General features: G+C 45.5%; 1 protein-coding gene across 7 annotated transcripts in view; it reads right to left on the minus strand.

Moving 5' to 3' along the window:
- PRICKLE1 (prickle planar cell polarity protein 1) overlaps positions 1-22,977 on the minus strand; it is a 107,175-nt gene that overhangs the window by 4,810 nt on the left and 79,388 nt on the right. For 2 of the 7 annotated variants that reach the window (XM_026502076.4, XM_057303287.1), the window contains 6 exons: positions 8,115-8,300; positions 6,112-6,225; positions 5,295-5,432; positions 4,488-4,691; positions 2,879-3,065; positions 1,086-1,949 (listed from right to left, as the gene is read on the minus strand). In XM_026502076.4, the coding sequence (XP_026357861.1) occupies positions 1,086-1,949; positions 2,879-3,065; positions 4,488-4,691; positions 5,295-5,432; positions 6,112-6,225; positions 8,115-8,246 (1,639 nt within the window). In that variant the 5' untranslated portion in view covers positions 8,247-8,300. Of the gene's footprint in view, positions 1-1,085; positions 1,950-2,878; positions 3,066-4,487; positions 4,692-5,294; positions 5,433-6,111; positions 6,226-8,114; positions 8,301-17,158; positions 17,233-17,320; positions 17,452-17,789; positions 18,178-18,289; positions 18,317-22,977 lie in introns of those variants that run through there. The other 5 variants (XM_057303291.1, XM_026502077.4, XM_057303290.1 and 2 more) reach the window with 5 other exon arrangements.

Consider the following 22,977-nt stretch of genomic DNA (forward strand, 5'->3'; position numbering starts at 1 on the left):
GGCTGGAGACTACAGAACTTCCTACTTTCTAGAGAGGGCCTGTGTCTCGGCCTGTCATTGTCAAGGAACGTTCAGCCCTAACACTTTCTGTGTACCAAGTGATGTCTGCTTTTGATACTAAATGTTAAAACACCTACCATAGGGCCTAGCAAACAGGATATGCTTAATTAAGTCCCACTCACGTTCCTCAACTCCCCTTTATCGTAGGCCTCATTTTGGTAAGTCCAACAGAAACCAGGAGGGTAGCTGTCTTCTCCCTCCTTCCCAGGATTATTTCCGGCACAGGGCAGCCACTAAAGCCTTTCCTGTATTATAGTAACATAACCTTTGTGAGAGGACTGAATGTCCTTAAGCTTGACTACACAAGTAGCCACAGCTGTTGCTAGCCATGGGCCAGTAATATCGCTGTATTCTTAATGCAAGTGTGATACTCAGGAGGGGTGGGTTCTAGGCTCAGTCTTGCCTCTAAAAATGTATGTGAAGTTAGGCATTTAGCCTCTTGATAATTCAAGTTTCTTCATTTGTAAAACATAGTAATATCCACTCTCTTCTGCTCAGGATCATTTTGAGGATAAAATGTAGCAAACTGATATGAATATGCTTTGGAAACAAAGTGAAATTATTTTATAATCTGGGTAAAAAAAACATTTAGCTATTTTTGAGCTATCTGTTGCCACAGGGCAATTCAGGAAAATATAAGAAGATGTTAGGAGCTTATAAAGTATGCAGGCTGATTTTAATATCTTGAAATTCATATAGCACAATCCACAGAGTCCAGGATCTTTCAGACAAGATGCAGACTCTATTATCCAAATAAATCTACTTCCTCCTGTTTAAAATACAGATAATACCTATTCAAAAAGCTTATATTAAAATGTATACAGATGCATACATGTATGTACACGTTTGTTTTGTTAGTGTTAGGCATTTAATGTAATTATGTAATGTAATGTAATGTAAACGTCCTTCCCTTGGTCTGCAGTTTTAAATAATGCAGCCCCTACTGCTGAACTGTAGTTTGTCAAATAAATTTTTTAGTGGCTCTTTTTTCCAAATACCCCATAATCCCTAGATTACGTACGTACCTGTGATATTAGATAAAGCCAACGAATCCATAGAATCTCGAACACTTTGCTCTGGTTTCAAGTCTGACAAACACTCCAGGGAATCTTCATACCACTGTGTTTGATCATGGTTATATCCTGAAGCCCCATGGTCCAGATCTAACTCTTGGAGCCTTCTACTGCTTGCAGGGCCTGGGTGGCTGCCATAAGCAGAATCACCCAGTCCATCTTGTGACTGTGCCCAATACATATCAGATTGGTATTTTTTGCTTGCGAGGCTCTGGTTATTTTGCTTTAACTCGGTCTTATTTTTAACCATGTTATCAGATATCCAATGCTCACTGGCTCGAATATCTATCTCATTGGGCTGCTGCTGAAAGAGGCTTTTATCACCAAACTTGAGGAGGAGCTGCGTCATATAATCTTCATGCTCAGCCCATTCTTCAGGGTCTTCTGGGGTTTCGTGCTCCACTCTGCCTTTCCAAAATTCTTCATTGACAAAACTTGGTCCCTGCCTGGAGAGACTAAGATCATCCAACTTCCGAGAAAGGGTGTCATCAGCATTGCCTGACAGGCCAGGAAACTTGTAGTTCAGAGCAGGGGACAGGAGAAGAGACTGTCTGCACTGATCGGCTGACCGACTGCTTTTGCCCATCCGGACACTTCTTCTGGAGTCTCTGGATCGAGCAGACTGAAACGCAGAGTCGGAAGAATCAGAGGCATGGACATCTTCACCAAGGCTGCATGTTTTTGAGCAATAAATCTGGCCTTGTTTGGGAAGGAAGGGACACCCCAACAAAGAAGCTTTACACTGGGCACAAGAAAAGCAGGCTTCTGTGGCATGCCAGTGCTGCCCATCATACGTCATCTGGGCGTGGTCAACACCTGTTTAGGAAAAGGACAGAGGAGGGGATTACAGTTCGATCTTGAAATAAAGGAAGAAGAAACAGATACTACTGTTTGTATGAGGGAACTCTAAGGGTGATGGAAATGTTCTGTATCTTGAAAGGGTTGTGGGTCACACAGGTACAGTTAATTCTCATTATTTGCAAAGTCCACATTTTTGAATTTGCCTACTTGCTAAAATTTATTTGTAACCCCAAAATCAACACCTGCAGAGCTTTCAAGGACTATACAGGCACATGCAGAATGATGAAAAATTTGAGCCAACTTACAAGCTTTTTCTGAGCTGAGGTCAAACAAAGCAATGTCTCGTCTTTTGTCTCAGCTCTTCAAATAACAGAAATAGCCTGGGTCTGTTTTCTCTTTCTTCTTTTTCTACTATCATGTTTTCTTCACATTTTTGTGCTTTTTGTTAATTCCGCTGTTTTAAATGGTCCCCAAGCATAGTGCTGAAGTGCTGTGTAGTGTCCCTAAGCCCACGAAGGCTGGGATGTGCCTCGCAGAGAGTATATGTGTCCTAGATAAGCTTCATTCAGGCATGAGCTACAGTGCTCTTGGCCAGTTCAGTATTAACGAATCTACATTAAATAAGCGTTCTTCAAACAAAAACATACATGAAACAATATTATGTGTTGACCAGCTGATGAAAATGTGACCAGACCCTTGCAGGAACCCAACCCTGTGTTTCCCCCAGGAGCAATGGTTCTGTACTCAATAATTCAGGCAACTTTATAGAACACAACTGTTACAAATAATGAGAACTGACTACATCTCCATCTGTCAAAACACAACAAACAAAAACATTTAAGATATGTACATTTCACATATGTAAGTTACAGGGGAAAAAAAAAGACTAGCCATTCGCAGACTGTTGGGCATGTGACAGAGAAACGGGCTAGCTGTGGACTCACCGATATGCTCCCCACAGGCTTCACAGTACTCCGCGTACAGAGACTCAAAACAGCCGCAGCAGAACGGGCGGCCATCCTTCATGATGTATCTCTGTCCTCCTAGGACTGTCTCACACTCAAGGCAGCAGAAGTGTTTCATGTGCCAGTGGCGACCCTCAGCTTCTGTGCACTCATCAGCAAAAATTATCTTTAAAAAGAAACAGGATGAAAGAAAATCTTAGCTGTTCTAAGAGCCAAGTGACTCCAGGTTTTCTGGACAACTGACAGACAGTGGCTCTTCGAAAAGCCACTTAGCTAACCTTGTTTCTTACAGCCTCAAGCTTAAATCTAACTCAACTTAGATACAAAACAAGAGCAGAAAATGTTGAAAAAGAGAAATAAACTTAAAAAAAGAGATTTCTACGCTGGAGAGAATTCATTTGGTCATATTTTTGCTCCCCAATCACACTTTGTTGGCATAATCTGGCAAAGAATACATTAACATTGAACTAATTTAGTGGTCTGTATGTATTTTAATAGAAAACTCATAAAAAGTCTGCAGAATCAACAGTTACAGCTACCCAGACGCCGCACTGTGTGAACAGCACTTGTAGATAACGCTTCATTTGACCTGGTGGTCATCTCTAGATTAGAGACCATTTTTTATGATTTTGGTTTCAAGAAAAATTTTTTTTTAAGATCTGAGAGAGAGCATGTGCACAAACACGCGGTGGGAGGGGGCAGAGGGAGAGGGAGACGGAGAGTATTAAGCAGACTCCACAGGGAGCCTGATGAAAGGATCAATAGCATGACCTGAGCTGAAACCAAGAGTCAGATGCTTAACTGAGCCACCCAGGCGCCCCTCAAAAAAATTTCACATAGTACTTTACTGAAAAAAACCTTTAAAAAATAAATGTATAACAGTAAACAATGAAATTTTACTGTCACTGATTAAAGGAGACTGAGGAGATATAAAGAATAAATGCAATGAGGTACCCTGGATTGGATCTTGAAATAGAAAAGAGACATTAGCAAAAAAACTGGATATGTAAATAAAGTCTGTAGTTCAGTTAATTGTATTAGACCAATGTTACTTTCTTGGTTTTGATACATATACCGTGGCTATATAAGATGTTAACAGCAGGGGAAGCTGGGGGGAGGGTCTACAGAACTCTCTGTCATCTCTCCAAGTCTTCCGTAAATCTAAAATTACTTTAAAATAAAAAGCTTAAAAAAAATTTCCTTTTACACCATCCCCTTCCCTCATGCCCCAGGGCTAACCACTGTTAACTTGGTGTATGTCTTTCCGTACTATTTCTGTGTGTATACAGATATGTATAGAATCTTGACTTATTCTCCCTTTATTTAACAAAACAATTATCTACTACATACTCTTCTCGCAACTTGTTTTTTCCTCTCACAATCCATCAAGGACGTCCTACTTATCAATGCACAAAGACACCTGCTGCCTTCTCTTTAGTAGCTACATATTATTCCCGCATATGAATGCATAGTGTTATCTTAGACAGCAAAAGCAGGAGATATTTTATTTTGCTTAGATGTGAGCAGTGGAATATTGGCTTACTAGAAGCTTATTTTTTCCAGTGTTAAGGGATAAACTTTTTTTTACCTCATCACATGCTGAACACCGTGGTTTGAGCAGTTCAGCATGGTGCCTGCCACAGTGAATTTTTCCATCCTGATAAAAATAGATGAGGTCGACCAGTAGCTCGTTACATGTGAAGCAGACAAAACAGGAAGGGTGCCAGCACACTCCAGGGCCCGCTCGAGAAGCAAACACTGCAATTTCACCTCCATTTATCTTCAAGCCACACTAAAAACAAAAGGATTTGAAATTGGGATGATCCTTCTTTAATGACTGGATTCTCAGCCTTTCCCACTTTACACTAAATCCCATTTTGTCAAGAAGGCTTTTATTTTTGCCCCCTTCGGTTAGTGATTAAATAGTTCTTTAATGCTGGATTATTTCTGATTCTTAACTGGAATGAACATGCCTCAGATATACTGCCACACTAGATGGTTTCTAAGAATGGTTTCACCCAACTCCCGTTAAGAGTCCTTTTCCTGAGCCAGCCTCCTATTGGATACATTTCCTGCTCTGAGCCAGTAGTATCTGGATGTCTTCATTACGCTTCCGCGGTTGGAACACCAGGCATACCCCTGCACCTCTCCACGCCAAGATCCTAGGAAGGGCAGGATTTCACCCGATGTTTACATAAGGGCAGAGGGACTCCGCCCGTCACATATACACAGCAACGCAGAGTTATAAACGTGAATATCCACTTAATAAAAAGCTAGGCTGCCTTTTATTTGGGGGAGGCGTTTGGGGCCCATGCCTCTGCGAGCCCTGTCACCTACCCCCAAGCTCACTCCGTCCATAGCACTACCACGAGCTACTCATCCCGGGAAGGGCTACCTGCTCACACACAGCATGCATGACAGCTCTGGACAAAAGCTTGATCGTTCCTCTTCCAAGTGCTTCTTTCTTCCGTTGAGCACTGAACACCTGCAGTTCTTTCTTCTCCTCTTCGCTCAGAGACTGGCAATACCGCACCTTCAGAGACGGGAAAACAGAAGCACCACACTGGAGCGCACAGTCTCCCTCGCCACCTCTTCACTTCCAGAGTTTGCGTTTCAGGAAAGAGCGAGTTTAACTGCCCTGTGCCATGAATCCCCAATTTAAACACGGCACCATACCTTTAAAATGACACCCAATCCTGTAGCCTCTCTAGCAAAAGGGAAATGCAATTTGAAGGATCTTTTAAAAAAAAAAAAAAAACTGGAATGTTTAAACTTTTATCAGAGACACAAAAAAATATAAGACGTTAACCTTTTTACAAAAGGTGTAAACTTGCCACGCTCCCTCTACATTCTACAGGCACCCGACTACAGGCCTGAACTACCAGAAAGCAAGGACTCTGGATGAAGAGCAGGCCTGAACTACCAGAAAGCAAGGACTCTGGATGAAGAGGCAGGGAAATCTCAAGAGTTTGTAGGCTCCTGATAAGTGGTGGGTGGCTGCAAACACCATAAAAACCGACTTGTTGCTAAGTTTATTGCACTGACACCCTTTTCTCTCTTAAAGAATGGAAAGCTGTAGCCTCAAGCCAAATTTTAACTGAAGAAAGGCAAAAGAGCCCTAGCCGAGGAGGGCGTAGGGTTTATGAGAGGCATCTCAATGTTTAGGGTGTATTTCTTTTTTTTTTTAATCAGCCTTCTTCCTGTTATCTTACCTCATTATCATGTGGTGGCAACTGGTACAAAAGCTGTTTAATTCGGTGTTTCTCTCCAGGGCTGTTCACATAAGGAACCTTTTCCTCTGGTAAGCAGGCAAAATAGAGCTGGATCTGAGGAAGAGACGGAAAGAAGGACATCAGCATACAGGAAGTGAACATCTTAGCTTATGTTCCATCTTAGAAAGTTACCTTTCCCTTTAGGTACAGGGCTTGGCCTCTTGTCGCTAATGAGAAGACCAGCTGAGCCAACGCTGCAGAACTGCAAGCCTTCAGACAGCTCGCGCCCAGCTGCTAAATTGCTCTTCGGGGACGTAATTTGTAGTGACAATTAGGAGCATCATAAATTATGCACCATAAATGTGCACGTTTAATGCTGCTCTTCCTCAGCCAGTCTCCCTAGGGTCAGCCAAGAAAGAGTGGCGGGGGAGAGCTGCCGATGACCACACAGGCTGTGTGACGCCGTCCCAAACGCAGCCACGCCACAAGCACGCTGCATCTGCTCTCTGAAGGTTACACGTTACAGAGACAAAAGCTGTTTTGTTAAACTCTGTCAACTCTCCCTTATCAGGTTCTCTCAAGCATCAGCTCTCTTTGCTTCCATGGGTGTTATTTTCGAAATACCTGGAGTCCTTTTCCCCGAGGAAACTGGAGGGGAGCCACACTGAGCTGTACTTGGGTCACTCTGAAAGGAGGATTCGATCAATTTTTGTTTGGGTTTTTTTTTTCTGTTGCATTTAACGGATCATCCCTTCGTGAGTCCTGCAGGGTACACCGCAGTGCCGGGAAAGAATAAAAGTGATTCGAGGGAAAAGGAGATCGGGGAATCGGGGGCCTGCCTGCTGCTTAGCATCACGCAAAACCTACCCAACCCAGAGCTGAAAGAAGGGGTTTTCTCTTAGTAATTGGATCAAAATATTGCTTTCCTAACCTGGGTGCCAGCCTGCCGCCCTCTCTCCCCGTTGTATCGGCCACAGAAGCCTTTCCAGTTAGAAGTGCTCACTGACGACCAGCTACGTGTGCGCGGGGCAGGCCCTGGGTGAATCAGGAGCCCCCGTTCTCAGAAGAGTTCCCCACCGTAGCTCAGGAGCAACCGCACACCTGACTGGCACCTTTTATTTCAAACTATGGCTTCGCCCTTATAAGAATATCTGTCACCAGCAATGTTTAGTAAGCTTATCATTATAAGGATATTAGGAAAATAAAAATATGCATATACTTAAAATAACAACACAGACAATGCACAAAACCAGCTGTCCCCCCCCATCCACACCCTAGTGACAGGTTCTTTTATGTGTAAGGTTATCAAAGGTCAAATGTCTAAGCAGTAACACTTCAGATGGTTTCTTACAGCTCTGTATTTCTTTTTTTTTTTTTTTTAAAGATTTTATTTATTTATTCGACAGAGATAGAGACAGCCAGCGAGAGAGGGAACACAAGCAGGGGAGTGGGAGAGGAAGAAGCAGGCTCATAGCGGAGGAGCCTGATGTGGGGCTCGATCCCATAACACCGGGATCACGCCCTGAGCCGAAGGCAGACGCTCAACCGCTGTGCCACCCAGGCGCCCCTCTGTATTTCTTCTTTTCCAAAGCAAAAGCGTTGCTGAGAACCGGCATGGAAACGTTCCTCTTTCCTTTTAATTCCCTTTTTGTTGTTACTGTTTTTTCAAAGGTTAAATTCCTCTCACCCTCCAAGAGAACTGTCAGATAGCCACATACCAAACACATAACCAGCGCTCTGGATGTCATTCATGAGAGCAAAAACAGCATCACTGCAGGACTTCTGGATCCATGAGTACAAAAGGACTGAAAACTTTCATCGAGAAATTAAGGATGATCTTAAAAGGCAAAAATTTATACTATCCAAAGAGTAAGGACGAGGAGGGTAGCATGTCAGTGGTAGTAATGGTCTATAAGGGCTTGTTTTGTTTCTTTTTAGCAGCAATTCGAAAAAATCTTAAATCCCCTGGAAAAACAGGACACACTGGGCGCTTAGGTGCTCACCTGCTCTGGTCTGAGGCCTGGGGGCACCCAGGCGTACTCCTCCAACGCACAGCCAGAGTCATCGTCCGACGTGGAACTCCTCTGGCACCCAAAGGCGAGTTTGCTCATTTTGGGCTCCATCTCCAAAGGCATAATAATGAAGTGAAAAGGCTGGTTTCTCAGTCACAGAACATCAAACAACGGCTGCTGTGGACAATACAGAGAAAAAACAAATTAAAACCTGAAGGCACTATTCTTACCCTCCAAGAACTTTTACTGAATGTTTACCACAGCTGGGCCTAGAGAAAGTAACCAAATTACTAGTGTCCCCCCCCCCCCAAGAACCCCAGGCCCACTGACACTTAAAATCCAAGGCCGCAGAATTCGGAAACAGCCCCCTTCACGACTCAGCACCACAGAAAATGCTCCCCAAACGAGCTCAGCTGCACTGCCCTTTAAAAAGGGCCTCTAACGCACCATTCATTAGACAGGTTCTCAAGAAAACTGCTCTGTTGACTTTCTAACTTTCCCACAAAAGAAATCCCTGTGAAGTCCTAGGAGTCGAAGAAAGAAGTGTGAGGGCCTGCACCTCCTCCTGCCCCGCCCGCGGCTGTGGGCCGTGAAAAATGGCGCCAGAGACCCCCCCCCCTTGCTGGGTTTCTACTCAGTTTTCCCAAGAGGCACCACTGCGTGCGCAGAGTGGGTCCACGGGGCCAAACCGCTGGGGTTGCAGGGTTCTAATCAAGTTCTGAGAGACAGCAAACTTAGTTTACTCGCAGAGTGGAAAGAGCTGTTAAATCCTTATATAGCACATTCAATCCAAAGTCTTCACTACCACTGGGCTGAAGTCAGCCAGTTCATTAATGAGTTCCTTCAACAGAAAGTAACTGAATCCGAGCACGAGACCAAAATAAAATCCAGCTAGGTGACTATTAGTGTTGAATTGCATTACCAGCAGGCATTCACTGAAAAGTGACACAGTACCTACTATGTGTGACATGCCAGCAGCCAGCTACTGGGCAAAATAAACCCAGTTCTGGATGAAAAGTCTTCCTGGGACAGAAGGGCTGGGAAAGGTGTCAACGCAATGTTGAGTCCCTGCCTTACAGCCCAGGATCTACGTTATCAGCACTGAAGTTCCTTGAAGATTCTTAAACATCCTCCCCTCATCCCAAGGCACTAAGAAAAAGATAGAAGACTTTCAGAATCAGCTTTCAGACGCAGCTTTTTATATCTGCCCCTTTCCCTTTACGGAAAAAAAAAAAAAGAAGAAAAAGAAGAAAAATATACATGATTAGCCTGACCCCAATTTAAAGAAAACAAGGCTCCGGGAAGTTAAGTGCCTTGCCCAAGGTCACACAGCTAAAAGCAGAGTGCAGTCTAACTCATCAGACTTCCAAAAGTTGTTCTGCCTTAAAAGATCCTCTCGGTTGCTAAAACAAGTAGGAAAGGCAGTGAAACCTAAACACGCCCGAGACCAAGTCCTTTTTCAGCCACTATGTCAAACGCAACTCACTCACAGTATCAGAAACTGTTACCTATAACAACCTGATCATTAAAACATAGGGTTCTCCTTTCAGAAATCAAAGGACATAAGAAATCTAAACTGTAACAGTCAACAAATGGAGGCCAAACACCCAATGCCTACAATCTTTACTGGAAGAAGGAGTGATGCCACACGGTAGGTAGATATGATTCCAACTAATAAATTTAACCTTCCTTCACCCTGAACAAAAAGTAAAGATGACCTCATTTCCTCCACTATCACTGGGAGGTTATGACCTTTTAAACAAGTCGTCATTTCACACAGGTGCAATTCATTCCCATCTTGACTTAAGAAAGGCTCTCTAAACAGGCACATTCCTTAGTCCTCAGTAAAAAGCATGTGTTAATGAAAGTCAGAAAATTTCTTGGATCTAGTCTTTCCCTTTTGTTTTGGAAAAAGCAACTCCCACATGTCAAAGGAAGAGAACTAGAGGTTAAGAATTTAATTAGTAACTCAAAAACCCCACCAAGAGAAGTGGGGGGTGGGCTTCAACGCAATTTTAACCTGAATCATGAAATATGTATATTTGGCCCTTGCCAAACCTGGCTGAAGAAGGAGACACTACCGTACCTGCTCTTCAGAAACTTACAAAGAACACAAATATTAAATAGAACCTAAAAATTAAATGTCACTATATTGTAAAACAAGAGAAAACACCACAAATTAAGACAAATCATGGATTTTCCAAACTAGCACAAAGATGCAGACCACCAAAGATCTGAATCACTTTTACAGCTGTATTCCTTGATAAGCCTTTTGCAAAAAAAAAAAAAAAAAAAAAAAAAAAAGGAATGTACAATTACTATCCTAATCAAGGTAAGTCAACATGAGCACTAAATGACACAATCCCCCTCGTCCGAATCACCGACAGGTGCTAGCCGCGCCTCGAGCCCACCTCTTCCACACATTCATCCCAGCCTTTCCACACTCTACACGGAGGGCTGTTGTCCAACAACAACCTGAGAGGTCCAACTGAAGGAACCTGAGGGACAAAGCCCTTGTTATCCCAGGCAAGGCTTCCGGTTTTACCTGCTGCACTCTGACAGCTTATTCCTCTGCGCTCAGCCCGGCAGGATTCATGTTATGACAGTTAATCCCTATATCAAGCAGCCCAAAGAGGGTGTATCTCGATTCACAGAGGGGGAAACTGAGCCTCAGAACGATCTGCCACAGGACAGCTGTCCTAAGGTCAGTTAACAAGCAGTGACCTTAGAACCGGGCCCATCTGTGATCTTAAACCCCTCACCGCCTCCTAGAAGTGGAACCCGATTGGCCTGGGTCCTTTCCTCTGGCCAACTAGTCATGCTCCCGGGCCACAGTGGTGACAGATGACAGACCGCAGGGAGACTGGCCTGGAGCAGACACTTCAAGGAGAGCACACAGGCAAAAAGGATTCTAAAATTTCAGTGGCCTCATAAGCTGTGGATTCAGAAGTTGTTCTCTGGAGAAGGCCTCTTTTTGCTTTCTATCAGGAGATAACTTAAAATGACAAAACATTCCATTCGTTAGCGAGGTCTCAGAGATGACAAAAAAAATAAACATTAAAAAAAAAAAGAAAAGTGACCCAGCACGACCCCCACTTACCAGGCTGTAGTAAGAGACACTACGTAACCTCGAGCTACTTTGTCTTTACCTGATAGCACACAAATTTGAATATGGATTTTTCTTTTCTTTTTAAAAACTACCTGTGTCCGTAGACCTTCAGATTCTTAAGTATATCACTGTCTCATGCTGGGTCACAGGAAAGCAGCTGACTGCTGAGCATGGTTCCTGCACTTCTAACACGTTACAGTAAAAAAACTGATAAATGCGACCTCACCGCCGTCTCTTACTGTGGGCATTCGTATTACTGTATGGGAGCTGCTTTGACAACACAAAGAAAGAGGGGAGCCTGGACAGGACTTATGCTCGGGGTCATGATGTAGGAGCTTCCTGATGACATGCAAATGTGGTTATGTCTCATCGGCCAAAATACCACCTTTTACGCCAAACACGAAATCACGCGTGAATTGAATCTAATAGAAAAATTTCACTAGGAGCGCCTGGGTGGCACAGCGGTTAAGCGTCTGCCTTCAGCTCAGGGTGTGATCCCAGTGTTCTGGGATTGAGCCCCACATCAGGCTCCTCCGCTGGGAGCCTGCTTCTTCCTCTCCCACTCCCCCTGCTTGTGTTCCCTCTCTCGCTGGCTGTCTCTATCTCTGTCGAATAAATAAATAAAATCTTAAAAAAAAAAAATTTCACTAATTTCATTTCCAGGTGTTGTTGCTGTAGGTTGGTCATGTGAAACAGGGACACAAATCAGATCTACAAATGAACTGAATTATAATGGGACTAGAACTACTCAAAGCTGGGATTAGGACAGAGAAACTTTCTCAAGATTTTTTTTGTGTTTTGCAGAACCACACTTAGATGCAGAAGAGCGGCCTTGTCCCGTGCCCTGTCCTTTATTAATTTTGTATTTTATTTATTTTTGTAAATTTTCATTTTGATGTAATTTCAAACTTCAGAAAAGGTGGGAAGAGTAAGGACTCTTATGTAGCCTTTACCCAGACTCATCAACTGTTGACATTTTGCTTCGTTTCATCATAATCCTCTTCCTCATTATCACAAACACTACATACACTTTCCTGGGAACCCTTTGGGAGTATTTTTTTACATTCTCTTACCTAACCACAGCCAAATTAAACAAGATGCATTTTTTAGATGTTTATTTAAAAAAAAAAAAACTATGGGCAAGACATCATGTTAGCTGCTCGAGATAAAAAGAATAAAAAGCCAAAATAGCTTAGTATTCTGTGATTATTGTGAGGCAGGTTTCTCGTCCTGCTCTTGAAATGCTATAATTGAACTGAATGAACTTAATCATATGTGAATGACAATTATTCATTAAGCAATTCTGTGCTAGGTTTGCCCCTGCTGGGGAAATGAATCAGTAGAGGCCCCACCTGTCCCATGTCTCTTTGTAATTCTGGATGTAAAGAAGTCTCATGCAGGGAAAAAAGTGAAACAATTTTCAGGAACGGGTTTGTTCAGGTTTCAAACAGAGTCTGAACCTTAAGGAAATGTGTAAAGGAAGCCACCCCTTTAAGAGCTACCGGCACGGTCAAGGATGTCCTCGAGGTCAGCGCAGCAAGCAGGTATCTGAACCAAACAGAGCAGGTTAGGGGGTATTTGCACATACAATTCTGAAGAGAAGACTAAAAGCCAATTGGAAGAATCAAGGAAAGAAATGAATGACAAACTGAAGAAAAGAGCATGGACATAAGGGAGGGGAGAAAGAAGCCTGAGGTTGGGTAGAGAGAAATGAGATACTTTTTTCTCTACAAAGACCAGGGTTATCATGGGGGTGCTCCATGCCAGCCATGCAACAGACGGTGGGAGAGTTTCATTTCCCTCCTCTCCCTTTTCTCCCTCCTTCCTTCAAAATCGTTAAATAGCTACTTCTCACCATGTAAAAAGACTCAAAGACAAACAGCTCGCAGGTGTAGGACTTCTCAATCATCATATAATTGTCAAGAGAACATCTGACCCAAGGGATAGAGCAATACTTAGGGAATACGATCTGGGGCTTTAGCATTCAGTAAACTCAGCCCTGAAGTCTTCATACCTTTCACAAGTCACCGAACATCATGGGGCCTTATTCTTTAGGGCAACTATTTTCCAAAGATGGTCTAAGTATGGCAAAGTTTTGAAGAAGAAAGGACTTGCATGAATATAAAGAATTACAGTTACTATCGACATGTGACAACTGGCATTGTTATTCCCACTGTTAATTAGTAGAAAGATTTTCTTGAAGCTGACTAGCAACATCCAGAAAAGAACAACTTGTTAATAGCAAAACTGAAGGTGGACATGTGACTTTCATCTTCTTTTTGAGTTCAGAGGTTCTCGAACCTTTTGAAGGGCAAACAATTTTGAGAAACTATTAGCCTCCATTCCCAGTTCCCTTAGAATCAGCTTCTATCCAGTCCCTACAGAAAATCTCCAAGACCAGTCCATGCAGATGCGTGCGGGCGCACACCCACACAGAGCCGCACACGGTGCGTAATGGTCTACACCGCGGAAGGGTATTTCTAGGTGTCTTAGGTAGAGCAACAATTGTGAGAACCCAATATAGGGCTGGCTATAAGTTGGCCCTTGTTCCCCTAATCAGAGTATGGCCTCATTCATCCAACACCATGATGTAAGAAGGGGTGCTTCATGAAATTTACTTTCCAGATTCATTTACTCCATCCATTCATTCATCCCTATATTTAAAGGCCATTACTGAGTGGTTCTAGAAAATACCAAAAAGGGGCAACTGATTTTATTCAATTAACAGCTAGAACTTTAAAAAAAAAAAAAAAGTTTCCACCACGACAAGAATATTTCCAAATTTCATTATACATTTCTTGCTTTCTTGAATGGTGGTATGTGTGTATACTGTATGTGATTTAGCCTTTAGCTCATCACTCGTTTTCATTCTCAGTGGAAAATGAACAGCAGACGGAACACGGGCTTCGAGAATGTAATCCAGCCATCCAGCTGGGTGTGATCTGGGAACCTAACTCCTCAACTAGAAAGTAAGGTTGGGGCTCTCTCACAGTGGAGAGCTGATGTCTGGAATGACAGGGCCCCAGACTCACGGGCTTTAAGATGGTTGACAAACTTTTTATAGGTTTTTCCCTCTCTGCTGTCATGATAGATTTTTGAATTCCTCCTGCTTTAGTCTCTTATTAAGTGGTCTTTTCTCTTTGACCACAACCAGCAACCTCCAAATTTTTTAATTTGTTGCTTTTCTATCTTCTGTAAATTAGGCAACTACAATTTGAAAAAATTCATCTATAAGTATATAGAATTGTTACGCTACGAACAACGGCTTACACATTCCTTCTGTGAGCACCGTAATCACTGGTTAAATAAGATGACATACCATATGTGAAGGTGTTATGCAAACTAAAAGCAGCTTTATTATTTTGTTATGCTATTTTGGTCATCTGAGAATCATTTATTTTCTGTTGTGCGATATGCTGCATCCAGGACAGCTAAGGATTACTACTTTGATTGACCTTGCCATATACATAAATGAGCCTTTATTATTTTTCTCTAAAAAGCTTAGTAAGTCAGCACAGTATGTGATGGTCCAGAGGCAGGGAAGAGTCAAGAGTTTGCTGGAAGACAGAAGCAACAATAGAAGGCAATGGTAGCACCGAATGACATTTTCAAGAATTAGATCAGGCAGGAGACTTTGTGCTTAACTAGAGGCGACAGGAAGAGACAAAGGGCATGTGAGCAGAGTGCCATCGACGTTCTTAAAGGAAATTAGTACAACAGTGATGGTCAGGAAGGAGAACAGGAACCCAAGAGGGGCCTTTTAGTCCACTGCTACTAAAAACCTAACCACGGTGGCTTGGGGAGATAAAGTAAAAGGAACCAACAGGAAAGGGAAACTGGGTCAAAGATAGTCTGTCTTAGGTGACTGAAAGACGATGTACTAAAATGGAAATACTACGCAGGCAAGTCAGAGGAGTGAGGATTTCAGGCGGTTGAGGAGAAGACGTTCAATCAGATACACACTGAGGTTATAACCGTACATCAGTTCTGGTCTGGTTCCTATTATTAATCATTTTCTTGGACCAAGTCACCAAGTCAAATCAAAATCATGCAAATAGAAAACAGAATGATTTTCAGTGCCTGCCACTGAACATGACGTCCAAGGTCATACCCCTAATTACAAATACTTTTACCATGGCATTGCAGGATCGCTATGAAAAGGTATTTCTTGTGTGAACCTGCCCAGGGAAGTCAGAAATCCTTTGATCACCAAAACCCAGAACAGATACCGATTTGTGTCAGTAGGGCTAACATTCCCTAGGTGTCCCCTGCTGCTAAGTGTCATCCTGTAGGCCACAAACTGCTTAACAACTTCTTTGTTAAACAGCTTGTTAACAAGGCCTTAGCACACAGAAGACGCCGCTCACACACCCATTCAAGAGCTGCTCTAACTCTGTCAGGCTAAATATGCAGGTGAATTAAATTTAACTACAGACTAACTTGGCAATGCAAAAACCTGCAACACTTCCATTCTTTACAACACACACAATATACAACCCCATGGATACAGGTAATTTCTTCTTTATGGAGATTTTTAAAAAGCCAGAGACCTGTAATCGCCATAGGTATCAAAACTATGATAACCAAGGTTTGAATTTCATAGTAGAGACCCTAAACTGTTACCTCTTTTTCTCACACATCCAAAGAGCACTCAATACTTACTGTCTGCTAAAGACAAAGTTCAGGGCCCAGTTCAGTTTTATTCACATTGAAATGAACTGTAGAGATAACTGTAAAATAAAAACATCACAAAGGTATCCAAAGACATTGCTTAATGAAACATTCTTTTGCTAAGAGTACTTCATACCAGCAATTAGTGGCATTAGGCCATGTGCCCCTTGGCATTTTCTGTATTTTCCAGGTAAACCTCTATCCAACTTGTACATTTTCCAACAGCTGAGTGGCCTGTCATGTACCACCCAATTGCCAAGAAGCTATCCATTTTTCCAAAAGGAAATGTGGAACTCTGCGGGGTTTCAAAGCATTCTAATTTCATGCACAAATACATTCCACGACAGTAAGACAGACTGCTTAACAAAAGGAGGAAACATGATGACAAAGCATGGTCCTTTGCCAGAGCGACGCTTTTGGGGTCAGGTTTTTTTTGGCTGTAAACCGGGCTATACAGACAAAATCCAAAACGCACGCTGGGGTGTACGGCGGACCACGCAAGGCGCTGCGCTAACGAACTAGTTATTTTCCATAACGGGGGACGCAGATATTTTTGCAAATCGTGTTCCAGTCAGTCTCCTATTGATTTTTTTGAATTTCTATTTTCAACGGCGGCCCAAGGAAACGGCAGCCAGACTTGACTCCAATGTACACACAGACTCAGGTTTCACCCCGTCACCTGTTGGCTCCTGAACAACACTCCTCTTTGTGAAACTTACAGCACTCATTTGAAACAAGTTTCCAGAGAAAACACTTCAAGAAAGTGTTTGAGAAGTCACAAGACTCGAGTTGTAAAAACAAATTCCACACATAGCCTGGTTTATACTGACATAGATTAATGTGAAAACCCGAGCTTTTTAAGAAGGGGTCCGGAGGGGAGCCGGAGGGAAAGGATGTCACCCTTCTTCGGGAAAATTCGGCAGGCTAGATAGGGCTGCGAGTGCCGGCTGTCGGAGTTCCGCCAGGTCAGCCCATGCCCGCACCGAGGAAAGAGACACCTTAGAGCAGCCGTCGGCGCCCCGCAAAGCCCTACCCTCCGCGCGGCCGTGGCTGCTCGGGCCGCGAGGGGGCGCCCCGGGCCGCGGGTGGGACCCGGCCCCCTGCCCCTTCCCGGCCGCCCCCCGCCCCCAGAGGCCGAGCCCCAGACCCAGCGGCTGGGAGCGAGTCCCTCCTGGGCGCCGACGCGAGGCCCGCAGAGAACAGCCCCCCCTTTTCCCAGGGGACAGTGCAGTCGCCTGCGAGCCCCTTCACCCACCTCCAGGGGAAAGCCTCGCGCCGCCTCTGCACAGCGCCCCCTCCGAGGAAGACCACTCGCCCCGCGGCTTGACGGGGATACCGAATGGCCGCCGGGCCCCCATCTCTCCCCGAACTTCCGACGAGAAGCCCCCTCCCCGCGGGCGCACGGGAACGCGCTCACCCCCGCAGCACTCGGCGTTCAGTCCCCGTCGCCCGGCTGCCATCGAGCCCCGGGACCGGACAGCGGCTCCCCACCTGCGGCTGCAGGGCCGAGCGCGGCCTGCAGCCCCTCCCGGCGCCCTCGGCGGCCGGCGAATCCGCGGCGCCCACCGCTCCGCGTGGGGCCGAAACTGGCCGCTCGGCGCGCGGTGGTTCCCAAAGGAAAATAGGACCGGGTGCCCTCCAGGTCACCCTCACCCACCCGTTTCCGGAGGAGACCCGAGCAGGGCGGGGACGGAGGCGCGGGGGCGGCGAGCGCAGGGCCCCCAGTAAACCGTGGCGGGCCGCGCCCCCTGTCGGGGCTCAGCACCCGCCCCACCCGACCGATAGGGGGTCGCTGCCCGCAGCCCCCGCCCGGCCGTGACGCACCCCCCCACACACACCCGCTGTCCCCCTCGAACCCCCTTTCTGTGCAACGCGGCGATCCTCACCCTCCGCAGCTCCCTAACCAGCCGTGGGGGGGGCCGGCAAAAGGTCCTTCAGCTCCCCGGAGACCCTCAGTCCTCGCCGGCGTCGCCGACTCTGCTCCCCCGTGTTTGAGTAGCCTCGTCCAGGCCACCGCATCCCCCACGCCCAAGCGCTGCGTTTCTCCAGAACCATCCACCGGGGAGAGAAAAATCCCCGTGTCCGCTCTGCGCCCGGGGCCGGCGATCTTCAGAAGTAACCAGAGCCCGCATTTAAAAAAGTAACCATTTCGCTTCCTGCCGGTCCCACCCTCCTAGGAGCGCGGCGGGCCGCAGTCCCAAGCCCGCTGGGCTCCCGGCTCCCGTCCGCAGGAGGCGCCTGCCCAGCCTGATCTCGCGGCCGCCCGCTTTCCAGGAACTGTCACTGCTGACCGTGCCCCTGGCAGGTCTCCACCAGGTCCTCGCGCACATTATTCCTCGAAAAGTTACCCACCCACTTGGCCAGCCTCGCGGCTGGAGCACCTTACCTCCGTCCGCCCGCTCCATTCCCAGGAGTCCTAGTGAGAGGAGCAGCTGAGATGCAAATACCCCAGGACGCTTATGTAAACTTCCCCCTCCCGCAGGTGCACGCGCGGGCCACAAAAAGCTGGGAGAATTATGCAAGGCCACCTCTTAAAGAAATCATCTCCACTCAGCCCCATAAACATGATGTCAGCAAATGGCACGTTTAACCGAGTTCTCACTTGGAAGGGCTCATTAACATATGAATTCTCCTCCTAGGACTTTTCTTGCATTTCGCAGTGATTCCCACTGCTTAGCGCAGGAGATTTATTTTTCTCGGTAAATAACAGCAAAAGAAAAGGTGCCAGGTCATGGGATACACTTAATCAAGCACACGAATAAGAATCTCCATAAACAGGTTAAGTGAATATCATGCAGACACAAGAATGTGCCTCATACTTAAGTCTAATCTTGTTTTTGAGCTGATTTCTAGATGCACTGAGACAAAGTGAAGGTTGGCATTAGTTGTTTACAGAAAGGACCAAGAGAAGCAAAACCAGGGCCTCAGGGCAAGCCTACGAAAAAAGGGTAGATGAGTGATCAGCACCGGAGGTATGGATCTCTTTTGAACTACAGATTCTAATTTCTCCAACAGCCTCCTTATCACAAGGTGATAAAATAGGAAGGGGGGAGAGAAAAAGATGCAATGTTTAAATATTTAAGGGTTTTGCCAGTTCATAAAGTGCTATTAAATAAAAACAACTTGAAATGGTCACCAGTTCCTTAAGTATCCTACCTTTTCTTTAAGGTAAAAAAAAAAAAAATCCTTGAACCGTCAGGATTCCTTGGGAGTGCTTTGTAATGTATATGTTTCGACAGTATACAACTGAACAATAGCTCACTGTAACCGTGACTGGAAAATACACAAACAAGTTGCCATAGATGGAGCAGTCAAGTAAATAACTCTGTGGCCAGTTTCTGTTATCTCTGCCCTAAAGAGAGGAGAAGCAGCTGAGGAGAAGCTCCTTTTTTAAGTGATTGCTTTAAAATGGCAGAGACAAAAATGTGTGGCTATGCTGGTAGACTAATTTGGAAACATGGATTCAAACAACAGGATTTGTAATTCAAATAGACTCTCTGTTGGCCAATACAGATACCGGTTTTGAGGACTGTTCCTAAACAGTTCCACCGCTCAGCTCCTCTGGCCTTGAGATTGTGTGGGGACTCGTGGGAGGGCGGGCGGGGGGCTTTCAGGGTTACTGCTTTCCTCTGTGGGCCTGTGAAATTAACCATGAAGGCCTAGGTCAGATTTCCTTTTTCCTAATTCATTCTGTGTGGGCTTCCTCAGGGAAGTCATGCCCTGACCAGATCTAGAGGACAAAAAGTACAGTTATTGACTTAAATCTATGACCTAAACTATGGTCTCATTACGATAAAGGGGGTATCAGTGGACCAATGCTGTGAGCCAGGTGGAGCCTTTTAGAAGCAGCTTTTAAAGGAGAGCTACACTTTGGCCAAGGCCACGGAACCCTCCCAAAATACAAACCATAACAACACTGATCAGTATTAAATGTCAGCCATTGTAAGTGTGCCTCCTCTAAGACAGTTACCTGTAAATACTGTTTGTTACAATTTCAACAGCTACTGTCAGCTTTATTGCCTGTCGTCAGGGTTTTTAGTGATGAAGCACTTTGGAGAGCATTAAAAAGCTTTCTACTCCTGTTCAATCTAAATGCAACAGACTTTTCTCGGGTCTGAAAGGCATTGCTATTGTCAAGGGTGAACTTAGGCAGGATGGGGAGCAAGGCCCCCAACCAGCATCCTTTTGTTTCTGCCCGGGGGGAATATTCATTGCTTGCAGATCACACGTGAGGGGAGGCGGAGAAAGGAAGCCCAGAAATTCACAGGACTTGGTTTCCTCAGCCCATCCTGGTCTCCGCTCTACTGTAACCTCCTCAGAGGGGCCTTCTCCAGCCCTCCTAATCCCCCAAGTCACGTCTCCCTCTGGTTTTGCTATTGGTATTCATAGCTCTGAGCTTTGCTTGACACCATGTGTCTGTTTGTTCATGTTTGCTGTCCTCTCCTCCCCCAAAAGGCGGAGACTTTCGGGATTCGCTACTATATTCTCAGCACCTAGAATCATCCCTGGCGCGTAGCAGACCAGCTCAATAACAAGAGTTAAGTGAACAAAGGAGTTCTGGACATTCTTCTCAGGCCCTCACAGATATGCCACACTTGTACAAGTCAGTCTGTTTCTAACCTAAAACCATCCTGAACTGCAACGTCCTAATGGAAGAGACTAGGCTAGAAAATCAGAAAAATGCCAAGGGCAAAGAAATAAAGAGGCAGCATTGTGTTTGTCAGATACCCGCCAGCTGTACTGGATCTGGAAGAAAGAGATAAAATACAAAATGGAAAGCCAACCTTGGCGCTATTTCTTGGTTCTCCTGTGATTTGTATATGGTGACCTTGAGGCCTTTTCCTTGCCTTTTTCATTTGTAAAACAGACCTGCTTTTCAGTGTTGAGAGTCAGAGTTGCTCTTGGTCTCAGACATTGGGAAGAATTTGTATCTAAATACCAGAAATCTAGGAAGAGTCTATTTAAATGATTGGATGTCCTGGAGGTCCTTAAGAGAAAAGAGAGATCAAGGGCTCTAACATTCATCAAGGGACGTCTCACTGAATAAACTCGCGGGTCAGCTGGCATAATGTGAAGCAGGGTGAGAGCTTCAGTCTTCAGTGGCGGCACAGTCCAGGACCGCGGTTTGGCTGTTCTGACTACATACAGGCAGGCAACTACGAGAACCTCAAGTAACACCTGTATGAAGGACGTAATTTCTATTTAAAAAGAGTTTTAAAATAAAAAAAGAATCACAAAATCATACAAGTGGACAGTAGAGTTGACAACAACCTGTGGGATTCTACATCTTGTCTGGATAAAAAAAAAAAAAATGAGGGGCGCCTGGGTGGCACAGCGGTTAAGCGTCTGCCTCCGGCTCAGGGCGTGATCCCGGCGTTATGGGATCGAGCCCCACGTCAGGCTCCTCTGCTATGAGCCTGCTTCTTCCTCTCCCACTCCCCCTGCTTGTGTTCCCTCTCTCGCTGGCTGTCTCTATCTCTGTCGAATAAATAAATAAAATCTTTAAAAAAAAAAATGAGATCCAGAGGAATAATCATAATAATTCATCATGCTTGTTACCAGATTAGTTACCATGGAAGATTTATGTAAAATGGTTCCTTTTTCTTGTTCATTTTAAACATTTCTGTGGTACCTCAGATTGGGCGATAAACCCCCGAGGGTGACTGTCCTTTTGCCAATTCTGGTTACCGTGCATGGAGTCCGTAGCACCCCCAGGGAAGGGCCCCAAGGCAGACACCCGTTCTTCCTCGAGTTAACAGGCATTACGGTGTTTTATAATAGGTTACAGTTCTCCAGGCCTCCCATTACTCCCTTCGCCCTTTGATTATATTGAGAGCAATGTGATTAGAGAGCACTGGTTCTTTCACTTTTGCTACAGCCAATCCCTCTTCAGATTTACTCCTCCAGTCCTCCCAGCTGTCTGTCCCCTCCCCCACCCACACCTCCGTGGCCGCTGGTGGTGCTCTCCTGCGGAGGTCCCGGAGGCGCTGGGCTTGCAGGTAGCTCTCTGTCACCCACTCACTCGGTGACACTGGGATAATTCTCTAAGGTATTAGTTTTCTTCGCGTCTAAAAGTGCTAGTGTTCGGGCGTGGCCAATGGTTAGAACTTTTGAGGAGGGAACACAATCCATTTTTTTAAACTCAAGAATCTCAGGATGGAAACCGATGAAGGGGAGGCTGCTCTGTTGAAGGTCTGGGCTGGTTTTCCCCAAACCCCTCCCGCAACACTGTCCCCACCGTCACCCCTCCATACTCTTCCGGGTCGGCCCCTCAGGCTCCCTCACCTCAAGCTAGATGCTCCCGGACAGGAAGATAGAAGCGAAGGGCTGGAGACTGTGCCCAAAGGAAGGCAGGACCTCTAAGCTACTCTGGGGGCCACAGGGGCCACAGGAGTCGAAGCAGAGAAGGGTGACATGATTGTATCTATGCCCTAGTTAGAGGGACGGCAGAGAGAGCGGTGCAGAGAAAGTAGGTGGGAAGAGTTTAGAAGCTGCCTGAGTAGTCGAGGGCAGAGAAGACCAGACAGTGCATCTGAGGGTGAAGGAACTGGACTTGTGGCGGCCCAGCCTGTATGCTGGGGGTTAGGGTGGCAGATGGGGTGCGGACCTTCCTAAGTGAATCAGCATTCCCATAGTTTATGTGAAAGACAACCAAAAGTTTGGCCCTGATGTGAGCTCTAACTTGAAACTGCAAATACTTTTCCCTGCCCATGGGAGACAGAGGGTTTAGAAGGATTTTTCTTTTTCTCTTCTTCTTTTTTTAAATCTCACCATCCAACGTGGGGTTTGAACTCACGACTCTGAGATCAAGAGTCACAGGCTCTACCAGTTGAACAAGCCAGGCACCCAGGATTTACATTCCTACATTCCTTCCTTCCTTCCTTCCTTCCTTTCTCCCTCCCTCCCTCCCTTTCTTCCTTCCTTCCCTCCCTCCTTTCCTCCCTCCCCTCCCTCCTTTCCTCCCTCCCTTCTTTCTTTCTTGATTTATTTACTTGAGAGAGAGAAAGAGGAGGGGGAGGAGGAAGAGGGAGAGAAGCAGACTCCCCACTGAGCCCAGTCTCACAACTCCAGGAT

Source organism: Ursus arctos, unplaced genomic scaffold (genome assembly GCF_023065955.2).
Source record: "Ursus arctos isolate Adak ecotype North America unplaced genomic scaffold, UrsArc2.0 scaffold_26, whole genome shotgun sequence".
Lineage (NCBI taxonomy): Eukaryota > Metazoa > Chordata > Mammalia > Carnivora > Ursidae > Ursus > Ursus arctos.